The following is a 17,839-nucleotide window of genomic DNA, read 5'->3' on the forward strand; positions in this document are numbered from 1 at the left end:
CTCTGAAGTAAAATCCACTCACCAAGTTTGAATGGAGGCGACTTCATCAAACAGCAGTAAGGTGAGGAGACCGGCAGCCTCAGTACAGGTCCTGTCATCGTATGAGCTCTGAAGGGCACCTGTGGGGAGACATGGTGAATATGAACCATCATTAACATGTTGGGATGAGACAGGAAACATTAAGTGCATTACAATCATCCAAAACACTGTTTGTAAATGTGTCTCACAGCACATATGTACATGTACCAGTAACAGTTGAGTGCCTATTCAAAGGTTCATTACATCCATGAAATTGAAATGAGTGAGTCAACTTACAGTGGGACTTTTTAGGATACTGGTATCTCACTTAAAGTTAAACTGAGACATGCTTTGAGAACATGATTGTTGATGTATGATAAATGACTTACATCTGAGTACAGTCAGGTACAGAGACATCTAACTTCATATTATACACTCAACTTACTGTGGGACATTTCTTACTGAACTGAGGCATGCTATGGAAGCAATGAATACTTGTATGTATGATAAATGACTTACATCTGAGTACAGTCAGGTACAGAGACCTCTAACTTAATATTATACACTCAACTTACTGTGGGACACGGGAGTGTCTTACTGAACTGAGGCATGCTATGGAAGTCAGGATTAGTTGTATGTATGATAAATGACTTACATCTGAGCACAGTCAGGTACAGAGACATCTCCTGCATCAGAGCATGTCTGAGGGACGGGTCCTCCTGCACCAGCAGTCTCAGGATACACAGGCAGGGGGGAACCAGGTTTCTCCTCTCAAGCTACACAAGGGAGAAATGGTAAAGTAAAGGTAGTCCTTCTGTACCAGCAGTCTCAGGATACACAGGCAGGGGGGAACCAGGTTTCTCCTCTCAAGCTACACAAGGGAGAAATGGTAAAGTAAAGGTAGTCCTTCTGTACCAGCAGTCTCAGGATACACAGGCAGGGGGGAACCAGGTTTCGCTTCTCAAGCTATACGAGGGAGGAAAGGTAGAGGTGAAGGAAGTCCCATAGCCTTATATACGCATAATATAACTAGTCAGTAGCTGCAGTGGGTTGTTATTAACTCTATCCTTGTATAGAAAGGTGGAGCCCAACGCTCTCCTACCACTGCTTTTTATCTCCTCATCTGAAGTCAGGTACCCATTTTAACACCTGGGTGGAGTGAGGAAATTTGTGCCTTTCCCAGGGACACAGGACCTTCTCAATTTGACTAAATTGATGCTGGTACAATGAAGAGGCACTTCTTTCTAGTAATCGTTCTCAAGAGATGGTCTTCTATCACAGTGTTTCAAATCATCAAACCTACCTCCTGATTGTCCCCCTGAATGGCTTGTTTGAGGTAGTTCACAGTCACATCCACCCCACCCTGTCTCCGGAACGTCTCATGCATCAGCTTGTCTGGGGGTGAGAGTAGAGATAGGATATTCACATTTGGTAACTTCTATATGTTGTGTATGTTAGTGTCCAAGTGTTATGTGTAATTATTACTCCTGGAAGTACATGTTGCAGACTGTGATAAGCTGTCAACAACTACATGTAAAGGGGGGATAATCTCCAACCAGATCCATGGTGCGTAATGTATAGTATCAAACTCCAACCAGATCCACAGTACGTAATGTATAGTATCAAACTTCCCGGTGCCCGTTTGACTCCCTTAGCCGGCTACACTCCCTGGCCAGCTTTGATACTATCTTATGGCACTGTAGGATCTGCTTGGAGATTAAAGGGGAGTCAATAAACAATAAACGATAAGCTTACCAGGGTACTGTACTGGCAAAGATTCATAAGTATTTCTTTGACAAGCACAAAATAAGATACATACAGAACATGTACAGATGTGGCACTACACAGAAGACTGGATGTCAAGGATTGTCAAGGCCTATGGATTATGTGTGCTGTTTTCATCCTCTAAGGCTAACTTCACATTTCCAAACCAGGGCCCGCGGGCCCGGTTGTTTGAGGAGATGAAAAATAGAAATGTATGTATAAAAATATGACCAAATAATGCCCATGACTATTCTCTTTACGTCTTGTGTAGCATCTTTTATATCATACTCTGTATCTGTATCTACATAGCCTGTAAAACTGCCGTTTGGTGTAACACACCAGCTTCACAGGCAAGCGACACGACAGCTTTCCATTCCCGAAAGCTGCCCATTTGGGCCCCGCTTTAAAAATGTGACATAGACCTTAGCAGAAGGCAAAATCATTCATAGCCATGTTTCTCTTACCTGCCAGTATAGTAGTGAACTGCTGTGCTGCGGACCTCCTGACCACCCCCTCCACAGTAGGAGACGTGTACAGGTCCCACAGCTTCAGGACATCCTCAGGCTGATAAACATAAAATAAGCTAAACAGTCATCTCAGCGCTCGAAATACCCACTTGTACACTTGTAAATGCAATCACATTTTGCTTGGCGCAACTTAATGTTAAACTCAGGTAGCACAGTGCACCAGAAATTTTGCAGTTGGAACACCAATTCTCCCCCCCCCCAAAACACTTATGTGCATAAGCTTTTGTATCTATTTCTTGATAAGATAAAACATATCTAGATAGTTACAAATATCATCACAATCCATCCAGAACCTCTTAAGTTATATGCTAACCACAAATGAAGACAAACACAAACAATTAAAAAAGCAAACTCCCAAACACACACAAGCACACATACACACAAGCACATACAAACAGACGTGCCAAAAACTGCACCTCCATTTTCCATGGACGTAATGATGCCAATTTTAAGTAAGGTATATACATGTATGTACAAACGTATCTCACCTGGAATATAGAAGACTGGTTCTCCCTGTTGGGTTGTTGCTGCTGTTGCCTGACTATAAGAATGTCCTGAGCCTTGAGAATGGCCTGTTCTGCATCTTTAGGTAGGAGCTGGGCACCCCCGCTCTCCAGGGCCAGGTACTGGCTTACCATGGCTGCTGCCTCTTCTCTCATGCTGGGATTAAACATGGGTCATCAGGTCAAAATGCTAATGATCAATGGCAGTTGTGCAGGAAAACTTTTCATGGCAGTAGTGCAGACGTGAGAAGAAAGCTTTACAGTCCCAAAGCTGATGCTAGTGCTATATATTGCTTTCACAATTTGGATTAAACCAAGTTGGGTGATACCACAGAGGGATATCATGCTACTTTTATGAAGGGATGAATAAAATGAAGAAGTAGACATTCAATCATCATCATCATCCCATAGCCTACAGCTATTTGATCAGCTGTAGCGGCAGCACAACCTGTTATGCTGTTTCCATAACTTTTCTCCAAATTGAAGAAATCATATTTTGAAACATTACTTTTACAAGAAGAGAAAGGCATGTGTAATGTGCTATAGATGAAAATGTCTAGCTTATTAGGCTTAGGTCCTAATTCCAAACTCGGGGCCCAACCGGGTAGCGTTTCGTTTCCGCAAACATGCCGGCGGGGGCCCCAGTTTGGAAATGGGACCTAAACCTTACCTGGACTCTCTGGACATGAGAAGCCTCAGACCTCCTCTCAAGCGCTCCAGTTTAGGCAGACGCCCTACCTCCCCCTCTGAGGATGGATGCAACAGTCCGACTACACACCGTCCCAGCTTCGTCTCCACACTGGCATAGCCCTGATAACACATGGGTATGTGCAAGCACATGGAGTTACAGCACTTCGTCTTATTAGGTACAAAAGGGGATAATCTAACTTTCACAGTATATGTGGAATCCGATGTAATTTGCAATTTGGTCAATTCAACTTTCAGTGTTGAGCTAAAAGATGTACATGTAAATGGGCAAACAATTTGTATGATGGACATGCACTCCAGGGCTCGAAATACTTTTTTTTGCATACCCGCACTGGTGCAGGTAACATTGAAAATTACCTGCACCAGACAAATGTTACCTGCACCACTATGAATTTAGGAAGTATGGATCATACCAAATATGTTCAGGAACCATTGCTATAATTTTTCCTTTTAAACTTTTTAGGTGGCAACAGTCAATGCAGCTAGCAACAATCCATATACACCTACATCATAGGACATTTATGTATAAAACCCAGTACATGGACCAGTGCAGGTTAGGTGCAGGTAGACATCAGGAATACCTGCACAGCTCCAATTTACAAGCACTAACCTGCATATGCAGGTGGTATTTCGAGCCCTGCACTCATTCTAGAGTATGGGAAGTCTAAGTTGCTTCAGTCAGTTCAGTTCAGTCTACTGGTGCAGGTTTGTATAATGTATATGAATGTATGTGCACATATAGCACGACAGTAACATTGTCAGAGATCTTCTTTCAGTACACAATAGTTATTTGATAATTATGAGAGATGCAAAGGAGCAATATTCTCATTCTTGCATGGCACATCTGCATCATTACCTGCAGTACTGGAAGCACAGGCAAGAGGGCGTCCATGAGCTTGTTCCAGATAGCAGCAGTCATGATCAGTCTGCCCTGAAGAAGGTACAAGAGAAGTTCTGCTGCCATCTCTCCAACCTGCATGGGACAGTAGAGGACAAATGTAGAGTTATCCAATACTCCAAGTTCTACCAATATCAATCCAAAGGTAAGGCCACACCAATTTAATTTCTTGGTTCACGGATTTTTTCATAAAAAATATGGAGCGAGAGGGCGAAATAAAAATAAAAATTGTAAAATGGTTGGGGTAAAGGTAACGGCTAATCCAAAACATAAAGAGAAAAAGTTTTCAGCTTGAAAAAAGTACAAAAACACTATTTTTGTACAGTAACAGCACCTGTACCCACACTTTAAGGAGCTTATAATATAAAGGACAATTTGCTACACCAGAAAGTTGGTGAATGGTTTCATTAATGGTGAAAATTTGCTTGAGTGGTAATTTTTATTTTTATTTTTTTCCCCAGAAAATAGGAACGAGCGAATCCGTGAACCAAGAAATTAAATCGGTGTGGCCTAAGGACACAAAAAAAAAAATCAAACCAACTCTGTGACAAAAATTGTTACAATTTCAATAGAACAGAATAATTAGAATAAAATGAAGCAATATGTGTCAGACAAAAAGTAGTAGACTCCTTAGTTATACACATAACAAATGAGCCATCTGTACACTGTAAATTCTTCTTTTTTTCATGGGAATTTCCGGGTAGAAATTAAAGGAAGAGGAGGTCTTCATTGGTGCTTAAAGTTTGTGGTTGAATCAATACAATCCTGTTGTACAGTATTGATACATAGCACATAGTCAAATAAGAGGTCAGAACAAAAACTGCAAAAATAAAACAGCTGCAAAAATTTCAAGATTTACAGTACCTTAGTTTTGTTTTCCGCCAGCCCGAAGCAGCAGAGCTGGTACAGCACATGGGGGTCAACCAGGAACAGCACAGAGCGACAGGACTGCGATGCTGTCTCAGCTGCCCGACTGATCCCCAGGACTTCCTGTCAACAATCAACACGAAAGGGAAAAATTTGGCAACATCCTGAAATCTGCTTAACTTTCGGTTCTTTTGGATAATAACTTTTGGTTCTTTTGAATTCGTTCTTATAAGAACAAACTTACAATACTTGATGGACGAGACTCATTTTACAGATTTGGGTAAAAAAAGTAAAGTGAGTAAAAATTCTTAATTTAATTTAGATATGAGTGTAGTTCTGACCTGTATATTTTATACTTTGCTCTCTACATGTATATGAATTGTATCTCTAATAGAAATAGAGAAGTACATGTAATATAAACCCTATGGTATGTAAAAAGGAAAGTATTTTCTATGTGGTGTAAAGTCTTAATATTGTAAACTATGCTATTGATCACATTTGATTAACATGTTCATCAAGCACAGCAGTAACAAATTGTAAAGAAAACTGTTGTCGGTACCTTGACAATGTTGAGACACGTCTGGTAGGCAGTGTGCCGTACTTTCTCCTCCGGGTGAGCCAGAAACTTCAGCAGGACTCTGGTGCAGTCTTGCACAAGTTGGGGGTTGGCATGGACAGGCTTACACCTGGGGACAGAGTCATTTTAACATTGCAGGGCTCGAAACTCATTAAGGGGAACAGGTGCACCATTGCAACTAACCTAGGATTTTTTATGGGGACAGTCATTTTAACATTGCATTGCCATTGGCATTTTTATGCTTCATATATGTTGTTATGGTGTTTGTCAACTTATCACTTTCTAGTAATGATGATGCAGATGTTTCAGACTGTGATAAGCTGTCAACAACTAAAGGTGTTAACAAACAATAAACAATAGTGTTAACTTGTGAACTTAAATTTTACAGATCTTCTTGCCATAAGATAAGATGATCATACATGTTTACCGTTTCAAATATGTTGTTTATCCCAAGGCAGGCACATGCCTTTACATTTGTGACTGTGATTTAAAAAAAAATTTTCATAGCGATAATGTCATAGTGTTAAAGTCTTGCAAAAATTTGACTACAGAAATTCTAAATGGGCGGTGCCCCATATCTTGATATGTACAAAGTATTCCTGTCTTCTTAAAAGTTATTTTTTGATGGAAACATGCACAGATTGAAGAATACGTACATGTCTGAACAAAGGCGGATGAACTGTGAAACAAGGGCCAGGTGTTGGTGGTACGGCAGGCTGCTCAGAGCGCCCTCTGCCAGCTCAACCATGTCCTGCAGGGAGCGGCCTCCCTGGAAAAGACATGAACAGCATGTAACAGGATAATAAGGCCTAGGAAAAAAAATGTTGTGTTTCCTGTTTCCCTACCTTCCCTAGAAAAACCTGCCGACCCTAGACTTTTTTTTGGGTGGGCAGTAGAGTCACATAGCTTCCAGTTAGAATTTTTATTCAGCCTGCTTCCTATTGAAGTAAAAACAGTCTGCTTGTCCTATCTATTGTGCACAAAATCAAAGTTTGACATCGAAAGACAAGTGTCCTCATGCATTTCAGTTTCCTTTGTTCAACTGTATTGTAATATGTATCACTAGATTTTTGGCTAGCCTAAAAAAATTACAAAAAAAAAAAGATATCCCCTACCTACCGACCCTAATTTTTTCAGGACTGAAACAGGAAACACAACATTTTTTTCCTAGGCCTAAGGTGATCTCTGGTAGAAAGACATGGTCAAGTAACAGGCTGCAGACTTTTAAAGCTTACACTTCTCGTTTCACTAAAAGTCTGATTTACCACATGGTGTTCTTGCTCAATGATGGCATTGTATAAATAGTTTTTTTAACTTGCTTAATGGTGACATTGTGTAAACAATCTTGTTTTATGATGACATTGGGTAAATATTTTTTAGAGATTTTAATTTCAATTGCAATTGTAAACGAGCCTGTCAATTCAGCTTTAGGGCTGCCATCAGAGGCTTGTACATTTGAATAGTTTGAATAAACCAGTCATCATCATCATCAAAGTGTCATTATTGTGATACTAAGTTCTATTCCTTGGCAAACTGTCAATGGATGTACAGATCTAGATGTGCAGGCAGAAATCTACCCGTGCATACTTACATGCATGTATGAATGCTATAAAAAAAACTGGCAAATGGATAAATATGATCATTGTGGTGTCCTGAAGTAGCAAGGAACATAATGTCATTATAGTCATACTTCAAAGTTCTGTTCCTTGACGAACTGTATGCTGCAGTCCATGGATGTACAGATCTAAATGTACAGGCAAAAATCTACCTGTGCATACTTACATGCATGCATGTATGAATGCTATAAAAAAACTGGAAAATTAAAAAAAAGAAGATATATATGATGATTGTGGTGCCCTGAAGTAACAGGGAACAACGTCATTTTTTTCATACTTCAAAGTTCTGTTCCTTGACAAACTGCATGCTGCAGTCCACGGATGTACAGACCTAGATGTGCTGGCAAAAATCTACCTGTGCAAACCTATATAAGCATGCACGTATGCATGCTATAAAAAATCTGGCAAATGGATGAATATGATCATTGTGGAGCCCAAAGTAGCAAGAAATCATTATAGTCATACTTCAAAGTTCTGCTCCTTGATAAACTGCACGCTGCAGTCCATGGATGTACAGACATGCAGGGCGTGGCTGTACAGCTGGTAGTCATCCTCGCTCGTCTGTTCCACATACGCCACCACGGCCTCGTGTGCCGCGGGGCGGGTCGTCTGGAAACTGGGGTCCATGGCCAACAGGGCCAGCGCTGAGGCCAGGCTCTCTGGGAGAATGTCAGCAGCCTAGAAAGTAGGTAAAAAAGATCAAGGTTCCTTAGTTAGACCTTCCCTCTTCTTCATAAAGCTAGGAATCGATCTTTTGACCTCGCAATCCCATGTTTGATATCAGTCTAGGCCATTAACGTCACTTCTTAATAAAGTAACGAGCATGACGTTAATTTCAAACAACAAAGTCAAGGTACGTAATCCTTCAAGCAACTCTTACATAATTTGATTATTTAGTTTCACACTCAAGAAAAACAATACAAATATAACACCGCAAGCAGCTAGCAAAGGATGACATCAGCAACTTACATCATCCTGCTTCATCAAAATGACAGCTTTTTATTGTTATTCCTAGATTTTCTGGGCTACATTTCTAAATATGACTCTTTAGTAAAGGAATGTAAGTTTATCTGTGATGGTAGTCAACGTTATTTAGGCTCTGGGTCATTTCAACTTGAGAAGGATCAGAGGACTGATCGAAAGCTTGTTGGTAAGCGCTTTATTTTGTGCACGGATATATGGTCTTCAAATTTTAACACAATCTTTAGTAAAGGGTGAATGCTAACCTTCTCCAGTGGCACGAATGCCTGCAGCAGATGTGTGGTGAGGACGGCCAGTGCCATGTACACCATCCTGTGGTGGGTGATCTCATTATCAGGGGTTCGGGGTCCCCTGCTCTGCAGGTTGTGGAAGTGTAACACCTCGCCTGTGTTGTCTAGAGCCTCTATTAGCTCTTCAACCTGGAATTGGGAAAGATGTTACTGTAGTGTTCAGATCCACTGACAGTCGCTGAAGTTTAGACCTCCAGGTAATAAGTTCCAAAAAAGAAAACTGCACAAGAACAACTTTGGAGACGTCCCAAGATAAATTCATCAGGATGGCAATTATTCATATAGTAAGGTTCCTTAGGCACAACCAAGAAGTACTTACTTTCAACGTTTGGATGTCTGTCAGACACCATCATTAGGGTAGAATGACTGGAAACTTCTTCTTGCTGCCACTTATAATAAGTTATATACTATACTTATAGATGATGGTGTCTGATAGACATTGAAACGTTGGAAGTAAGTACTCCATGGTTGTGCCTAAAGAACCTTACTATATGAACTTTGGAAACAATCAACACGTCAGACGTTTCAGATAGTATCTACTATATTTTGTCAGTGACACTGGTTTCATACCCTAACTATAAATTGATATGCAAAAGACCTGAAGACAGAGCTTTCTCCCTCACCAGTTCTGCCGCCACAGTGCTCTGGTCCTCCCACACCTGCGGAGTCAGCGCCTCCTCCATTAGCCAGGCAGCCTTCTGCAGCAGGTCCAGCACCTATGGGGGGCAACGTCTTGTGGTTAGGAATGCTGACTTAGAATGAATCAATCTAAAGGTTCTGAGTTCGACTTCCAAGCAGACCCAAATGTTGTACCCTTGGGAAAGGCACCTATTTCCAGATTCAGCACCTGTTGGTCTTGAGGTTAGGGTTGTTGACTTAGAATCTGAAGGTTCGGGGTTCGAATCCGTAGCAGGCCCCAATGTTGTATCCTTGGGAACACCAGGTTTTCTCTCTTGGCACAGGTAAAAATGAGAACCCTAAGCTCTGTAATATCTGTATCTGTATAGCCGGTATGATTGCTCTTTAGCCTAACACAACTTTGCAGGTACGTGGCGCAGCGGCAGCTGGTTATATTACACTGAAAGACAAGTACATAACACTTAACTTTTGCACATAACTGAAAGCGTTCTTTAAACCTACCTAATGAGGATGTTTCCACAATACTTGATGACTCTAGGTGGTCCTTGACAATTCCAGGTGTGAGTGGATCAAACCTTACAGTCAAATCTTATGAAGCTTGTCTTCAGTGTACAAAACTGGTGTGATGTGCCTAAATAATTAGTCACAAGCAAACAAACAAACACCTGCGTGACTGCTGCAGGGTCATGTGACTTGAGCAGGGCCATCCCATTGGTGAGCAGGGTTGTGCAGAACTGCGGGAGGCTGAGCTGGCTGAACTGCAGTGCCAGCATGTCCTCAGGCTCCAGCTCCTCCATGGGATCTGTCACCGCTGATCGCACACTGCTGGCTGTCAGCGAGCGCGATGTGGAAGATCTAGTGAAAGGGGAACAAGTTACGTATTACTAAGCTTTTAAAGGCAGCATACAACATTATGGAATGAAACTCTGAAACAAACTGCTGAACAGAGATGATGCAGTGCAGTAACGGAATTCAAAAGTGGACTACAGGCGCAATTGAAAAAGGACCAATTTTGATATTACAATGTAACAAACTTCTACACGGAGATAGGAACTCATGTATCTAATGTTATTTCTATTTTGTAATTGTGTCGTCTTCAAGTATACCCAGCATGTGGTTACCCAACTTAATCTGAAGCGTGGTGTGCTCCATTTATACCACACTTTCTATTACTGTATGAACTTTACAGACTACATGAACGGTTGAAGTTGACCTGGCTAAACAAATAAAGCGAATATGACTGTTGCTGCATGGATGATGGTGTGTTTATGTCCCCCCTACTGTAAAGGACTACTGTATGAAAAAAGAATGCCTATACACTTACACGTAGGAGTAGAAGGGTAGTCCAGTCCTATCAGATGTTAAACTGTACTGTAAAAGACAACTATGTAACAGTCCCTACGTTGAAGATGGTGTGTTCCTGTCCCTTCCGTCCCCTCTGGGCCTGTCGGGAGTCTCCTCCAGAGCAGACAGCTGGGAGTCGGACTGTGGGGTGGGGCTGCTCATCTCCGTGGAAACGGTGGAGCTGGCCTGGGACAGGTAGTCTGGAATCAACAGGAGTAACAATTAAAGAAACTCCAGGACTTGAATTCAGCAGGTCAGTAACAGAGACATCATGACTGCCATTAACACAGGCAAACACTGCTGGGCAGGACATGAGGCAGCAAGGCTACAGGTGGACAATAAATTAAGTATCAGAGTGGACTCTGAGAGAAAGGAAGAAACAAAGAGGGTGGCTGTGCACAGATTGGACCCAATATGGCCAAGAACTGCAAGAAGCAGAAAGGACAGGAGCAAGTCAAGGAAGGGGTTCCTCCTCAGGAGTGAAGAAACCCTGGCATCATGAAGATGAGCAATTACTCTATACAGGCACATCACACATCACTGTGGAGCTGGTCTGGGACAGGCAGCCTAACATACAGGACAAAAACCAGTTACTCAAAAAGTACCAGTAGGAGGTTTTCAAGCTCATTACATATAACAGTGGAGATGGCCTCCAGTGCTTAAAAAGGCCATGCTGGAGGTTGATACCTTGTCTGGGGCAATAGAGAGCCGGGTCCTGGTAAAAGGCCAGTCTGGTCTGGAGGTGGACACAAAGGTTCCGCAGGCACAGCACTGCACCCTGGGAAGGGTTGTGGCCTCCATCAGCTGTGACCTTCAGTAAGGACACCAGAGTCTGGAAAGGCAGATGTTTAAATTCAGTTAGTAACTCTAAATCTTAATCTTAAAATGTTGGTGGGTGGGGGATTTTAGGGTGACCTCTCCAGACATCATGGTCCAAAAATGGGTTTGAATTACATTGATTGTGCATGTATTTCCATGACAACTTTTGTTTGAAAATCTCCTCTGCAGGATGTACTGTACTGTTGACTTGACTTGACTTTATTCAGATCCACTTTTAGCTATTACAACAATGTCAAACATTTTGTTGCCAGCTATTCTTCCAGTGGTCTACATAAAATACATTAATACACGCACAACATTACATGAATACAAAACATAATATGTACAATGCAAACTATACAACTGAGAGAAAAACAAGTTCATTTAGTAACTGTGTTCCAGTGGCAAGCCATACGGTAAAGGAAGCGCTTCCTTTCTGCATTGGTCCTAGGTTTTGACAGTTTGATGCAGTTTGTTGTTGTTGACCGTGTTTGGTACCGACTGTTGGTTGACTGGAATGTGAGTTGGGTGTAAAGTGGTTTTGGTAGTCCTGTGTTCACTATCTTGCAGAATGTAGCATAACTTCTTTGTTGTATTCTCTCCTTTACTGGTGACCAACCCAAGATGTGTAACCTTGTTGCACTGTCCGTCTTGTTATCACATCCAAGGGCAAACCTTGCTGCTCTGTTTTGTACCACTTGGAGACGTTTGATGTTCTTGGCTGTTGTGTTTCCCCACACTGGAGAACAATAATCCAAGTGAGAGAGTACCAGGGTTTGTGCCAGGTCTTTCCTTATCCTAGGAGGTAGTTTGTTTCTTATCCTGTTCAGTTGACACATACTTGAGTTACACTTCTTCACTATGTTAGTGATGTGAACGTCCCAAGTCAGGTACTGATCTACATGCACTCCTAGTAGCTTTGCGGATGGGACCTGCTCTAACTGCTGTCCCCTGAGCTCTAGTTGTAGTGGTGGAGCCTTCCCTGTTCGCTTGACTGTTCCTACTAGCAGAGATTTTGTTTTGCCATTGTTCAATTTAAGCAAGTTGTGATCAGACCATTTTGCAACATTCTCTAGATCGGCCTCTGTTTTTGTCCTGATGTTGCTTACTGTACGCCCTGGTGTTTGCACCGTGCTGTCATCTGCGTATTGGTCAAGTTCACCATTTTCCGTGACAGTTGCCATGTCATTCACGTAGATGTTGTATAACTGAGGTCCAAGACAGCTTCCCTGTGGGACGCCACACTGTAAGGTTCGCACTTTGCTGTGGGAGCCATTCATGTATACATGCCATGGCCGATTTGACAGGTATGACTGTATCCAGCCGATGGTCTCCTCAGAGAAACCGCACAATACAAGCTTGTCCAACAGAAGACCATGATCTACGAGATCGAAGGCTGCACTATAGTCCAGCAAAACAACAGCCGTCATCATGCCATTGTCCATGTTGTGTAGCCATTCGTCAGTCATCTTAAGGAGCACTGTTTCGGTGGAGTGGAATCTCTTGTAGGCATGCTGTGCCTCCGACTGAAGACCAGACTGGGAAAGGAAGGATACTATCTGCTCACTTGCTAGTATCTCACACACTTTTCCGCAAGCTGGAAGAAGACTTACTGGGCGTGAGTTTGCTCCTGACAGAGGTTTACTAGTATCCTTGGGGATAGGAACTGTTGTATTGTGAAAATAAAAACTTTTGCAGTGGTTTCATTTTTGCGTTATTCAATGTGAACTCTCAACTGCAAATTCATGACACCTAAAATATGCAATTCCAACGACGTACGTACATGTAATATTGGTCTATAGTGACTAACTGTCCAAATAGACAAAAATATTTTCTGGTCCCGAGTGGTCTTCTTGGGCAGCTTTGACTGTATATCAAAGGAGAGTTATAGAAGTCACTAACTGTTCATTACACACATTTTGAGAACTGACACTGTGGTACCTTGACTATGGCGGGCCTCTGTAGAAAGGTTTCTGCAGGAAAGTCGTAGAACACCACGTTACTGAGGAACTCACAGGAGCTGGTCACAAGCTGGGGGTTTCCGCTGTTCAGGGACCTGATGGATGGGAAATGCTTATCATGTTAATTAATGCAATTGATTATTCATATTAAGTTTTGATTAATTAATATGCTTGGAGTACCGCTCTTTCATAACAGTCTTTGACAAATAACACAAAAATGAAAGTGGTGACTAACTAAGCTACCGATATTACGTAATACAAGCAGCTCTAATAGATTAAGAGTTATCTAAACTGTCAGGATACAGCTTATGGTCTCATAACACATCAACCACAACTGGAGTAAAACCCATTCTTATTCTCTGAGCTATATGTATGTCTGAAAGTATCCAAACAGTATCTAAAAGTATCGAACAGTATCCTTAATTAAGGCCCTCCCTCTGTCTACTGCCAGACCTACTTCTTATAGGCTGTATAATGTCCCCACAGGTGACTTCGTCACATAAATCTAATCTCCAAGCAGATCCACGGTGGCGTAATATAGTATCAAACCCACAGTGTGCCCATTTGACTCCCTTTGGCCGGCTATACTCCTTGGCCAGCTTTGATACTATCTTATGGCACCGTAGGATCTGTTTGGAGATTAACATAAATGGTGACCTGACCTGTTGGTGGCAGCTAAGACATGTCTGTCTGTGGGGGTGAGAGCCAGCCAGGGGAAGGTGGAGAACTTCAGACAGGTGGGGGCCGGCAGGCCTGCTGGGGGGACAAGGGACATGTTTACTAAAAAAAATCAGGATCTGATATTATTAATACATGCTAATGTCATGACAAAAAGACAATGTAATGTGGAGGTATGTGACTGAATAATGACATCAATAAAAAAAATAAATAAAACTTATTGTAGCAAATGGTTCATCGGGCAGTGCTCATCTCTGTTTCTGTAGCCCTGGGCCACACATGTTTGTGCAATCACTACAGCAGGAGGCTAGTCCACTGGTAGTGAAGCGTGTTTAGCTTCCATACCCTTCCTCTTAGTAGAGAAAGAATTATGTACCATTTTTAGAGTCTTTGGTATGACCCGGCTACAGCATCCAGTCTTCCTTGGTGGTCTCCCATCCAAGTTAACTGTCCAGACCGCACGTTGCTCAACTTCCGAGACTGAGGGATCGGTTGTGTCAACGCGTCTTACATTACTCAGTCTACTTGCTAACTGAGTACAACCGAAGAAAACCCACCAGTCGCCACACCCTGCTCCTCCTGTTCCTGTTCCAGGTTTGCGATGAGAGTTGCTGTGCTGCCGCTGTCCCTGCGGAAGTACCCGACTTTGGGCTCCATGTACAGCAGCTGTCCTGGATGCTGCCCTGTCTGGCTGGTCAGGCTGCTGTTCTGCTGAGACATCAGCGAGTCTGACGCTGCTGTCAGCTGTTTGGGATCTGTGTCTTCTTGCATGGCCGGAATAGCTGATTCTACAGGACACAATAACATCGAATCCAAAACTCTATGACAAAGAAATGCGAGGGTTCAAAAGGTTTTTCTGCATACCTGCACCTAATTTTGCAGGACAACTTTCATAAACCTATTGAACCTTAGTTTACTTGTGTCAATCTACATTCTTTCAGAATGACCCGTTCCCTCCAGAGCTGACCAGCACCAGTGTGTACTTATTATGTGCAGTGAAACTACTACAAGTGACCACCTCTACATAAAGACCGCCTGGCCAATGAGACCGCTCTTTGGTGGTCCCTCAGATAACATAAACATTAAGAATCCTGTCTATAGTGCCCACCTGTCCACATAGACCAGATATTTTTGGTCCCCTGAGTGGTCTTCTTGGGCAGTTTTGACAGAGTACCAACCCGTTAAGAGTGGCCCTTTGCTGGTTGACACTAAAGTAAAGGTTGCTACTTACCTGTAAGGAGTGGAGAAGTAAACTTTGTTATCCTGTGCTGATAGATACATTCCCTGCTGTGCTCCTCAGGCCCAGAAGGGGGCAGCATCAGCAGCTGGTTCAGGATCTTGTCTGTGATTGGTTGGAGCTCCGTTGGAACATCCTTCCTCAGCTGGGACAGGAACGCGACCGCGCCGAGGGAGACCAGGATTTCTACTGCTGAGGAGTGCTGGGAAGAGACATTGGATAATGGGTATTGATTAAGCAAACAGAAACTAATAAGACAACAATTACCTGCCAATGTTTTGATGGTCCTTCTGCTACCCTCCTCTGATGGCAATAGTGCTACTTTATACTGATAGCTGGTGATGCAGTGGCATGGCTCGAAATTCATCTTTAGGATTAGGTGCACTAGTGCAGCCAACCTAGAAAATTGGGTGCACCAAAAATTGTTTGGGGGCACCACATAGAATAAAGTAGAATGCCAGGAAGACCTAATTCAGCACAGGTAGTACAAATGTACATGCTTGAGCATTGTCATGCCGGTACTGACATCTGGGAATTGTAAGGCCGAATTTTCCTGACCCTGAGATCATGACGATGTAGTTGCAAAGATCAGCAAAGTTACTTTGTTATCTTTTCAGGATTAAACCTACCTAAATATTTGGGTGCCCTGTGGTACATCTCATTCTCAATAAATCTAGCACTAACCTGTGCGAGCCTGTGCAGCAGCCCCAGCACCTCCTCCTGCAGCGGGCAGGAGTGGAAGTTGAACCACTCCAGCAGGCGGATCAGCAGGGGGCGCTGCTGCACCAGGTCGGCCTCGCACACCACCCCGTGCTCCAGCTTGCTCAGGATGTTCAGCAGCGACCGCACACGGATCTCCTCAAGGTCATGCCCTGGGATGGAGAGGAAAGTTGTGAAACTTGTAAAAGTCTTATGATCTCTTTTGCATATTCAAGCACACATGAGTGGCGGGTAGCAACCTTTGGAAGCGGACTAAAGCAAACAAGGCTGGACTCCAGGCTACTACCTGGGAAAGCAAAAATATTTTTTTTATGAGGTTTTCCATACGGATCTCCTCATCAAGGTTGTGCCCTGGGAAAAGAGAGGGAACTTTCATGCAAATTCAAAAGCATTACAGCAAGATTTGATGAGCACATGAAAGACCATCTGGTTGTCTACAACTACAGGGCACTGGATCATCCTCTAAAACCGACAATGTCAGTTTTTATCCTGAATTGAAGAGTAGCCCAAACTGGAGTCGACACACCTAGTCATACCCGGCTGAAATGACTTTACTAGTACCAAGGAGGTTGTGATATAACCTCCTTGCTAGTACTCTACTCTACTCTACTAAAAGCTAAAGCCCTCTCGCACATTTGTGTATGCATGACCACGCAACAGGAGTTCTGGGTAATATATGGCAAAGGTGAAGGTCCCTGACTGTAAATGTTAAGCCATTTCACAGGTGCCATTATTTTATTGTCTGTAAATTGTTATGCAAATTGAAACAATGGGAGAGACCGTTTACCCTCGCCTTTGACATATTACTGAGAATCCCTGTTGCCCACGCATGCGTACTAGTACTCAAATGTCCGAAAAGGCTTTTTGTGCTTACAGTTACATAAGTCATAAGAACACAAACTTTAACTACTAAAACATGAAATTTGAATTTAAAATTCCATCAAGTAAGACAGCTTGGTATCTTTAACTTATATACATTGTGTTTGTAGCATATTCAGCAATAGAGGTGACATCCAGCGAATTTGAATACCCCGTCTGATAGCGGAGTATATGTAGGCAAGAAGGTTTTGATGTAAAACGCAAGGCGGTAGTACGCAAGGGGGAGGGGGGCTTACTGCCAAAAACAATATAATTCAGCCACTTACCGAGCTTATTCAGCAGTGGTGTCAGATTTATGTCATCTTTGTTGGATCCCATGTTTTCCAGCAACCACACTACCCAGCGATAATTCTATGCACAGTCATAATAAAGCAAACACCATGCACTGGTCGACGAAAGGTTCTTCGTTTTTCAAAGATTCCGCCATTTTGGTACTCTCGTTCCCACGTCAGAATGGCTTGTGCGGTTGTGCAGTCTTCATTGTCTTGTCCATTTAAATGCTTTCATCAACTGAGATACAGAAATAATCATAAGTGGTGCAAATTTCCTATAGTTAAATGGTTAGCTGGACTAGCTGAGCCTTTTGCTCCCAAGACGCGTAAAATGCCCTGGGTTCAAGAGCGACAAAGACGTCATTTGGAAGCGTCCACTACATTATAGGGGTGCCTACCTGCCGGCTGCCCCGCCTCTCACTTCGATACTTTCTCCATCCACTGTGACAGGTCAGCGCGCGTTTCTGCGTGCGAGACAAGAGATCGGCTCTCCCCGATCGTGAGATATCTATCAAGTTTCACCGACAACTTAAAGTCTTAA

General features: G+C 42.7%; 1 protein-coding gene across 3 annotated transcripts; it reads right to left on the reverse strand.

Moving 5' to 3' along the window:
• Nucleotides 1–3: 3 nt before the first annotated feature.
• On the reverse strand, nucleotides 4–17,832 carry LOC118417741 (rotatin-like). 3 transcript variants are annotated; one of them, XM_035823437.1, is made up of 22 exons: nucleotides 17,697–17,832; nucleotides 16,112–16,299; nucleotides 15,422–15,629; nucleotides 14,748–14,978; nucleotides 14,175–14,268; nucleotides 13,493–13,607; nucleotides 11,420–11,564; nucleotides 10,791–10,932; nucleotides 10,054–10,243; nucleotides 9,373–9,465; nucleotides 8,705–8,878; nucleotides 7,944–8,156; nucleotides 6,519–6,631; nucleotides 5,845–5,971; nucleotides 5,283–5,408; nucleotides 4,377–4,493; nucleotides 3,483–3,622; nucleotides 2,798–2,969; nucleotides 2,247–2,346; nucleotides 1,322–1,413; nucleotides 674–794; nucleotides 4–119 (listed from the first exon to the last, which is right to left on the reverse strand). In XM_035823437.1, exons 3-22 carry the CDS (start codon nucleotides 15,507–15,509, stop codon nucleotides 19–21), a joined length of 2,694 nt encoding a protein of 897 aa, XP_035679330.1. In that variant the 5' UTR covers nucleotides 15,510–15,629; nucleotides 16,112–16,299; nucleotides 17,697–17,832; the 3' UTR covers nucleotides 4–18. The 3 variants fall into 3 exon arrangements, with proteins under 3 accessions (XP_035679330.1, XP_035679329.1, XP_035679328.1); XM_035823436.1 differs by lacking the exon at nucleotides 17,697–17,832 and adding an exon at nucleotides 17,293–17,665 and having other exon boundaries at nucleotides 14,175–14,265; XM_035823435.1 differs by lacking the exon at nucleotides 17,697–17,832 and adding an exon at nucleotides 17,293–17,665.
• Nucleotides 17,833–17,839: the final 7 nt, after the last annotated feature.

This window comes from Branchiostoma floridae, chromosome 6, assembly GCF_000003815.2.
Source record: "Branchiostoma floridae strain S238N-H82 chromosome 6, Bfl_VNyyK, whole genome shotgun sequence".
NCBI lineage: Eukaryota > Metazoa > Chordata > Leptocardii > Amphioxiformes > Branchiostomatidae > Branchiostoma > Branchiostoma floridae.

Excerpts from the sequence above, each read along its gene's own strand:
- LOC118417741 (XM_035823435.1), bottom strand. The coding sequence starts at position 17,344 with ATGGGATCCAACAAAGATGACATAAATCTGACACCACTGCTGAATAAG. Across the intron at positions 10,933-11,419 it reads TCTCTATTGCCCCAGACAAG|ACTACCTGTCCCAGGCCAGC; the intron begins GTATCAACCTCC and ends TGTTGATTCCAG. Across the intron at positions 120-673 it reads GTACCTGACTGTGCTCAGAT|GTGCCCTTCAGAGCTCATAC; the intron begins GTAAGTCATTTA and ends GTCTCCCCACAG.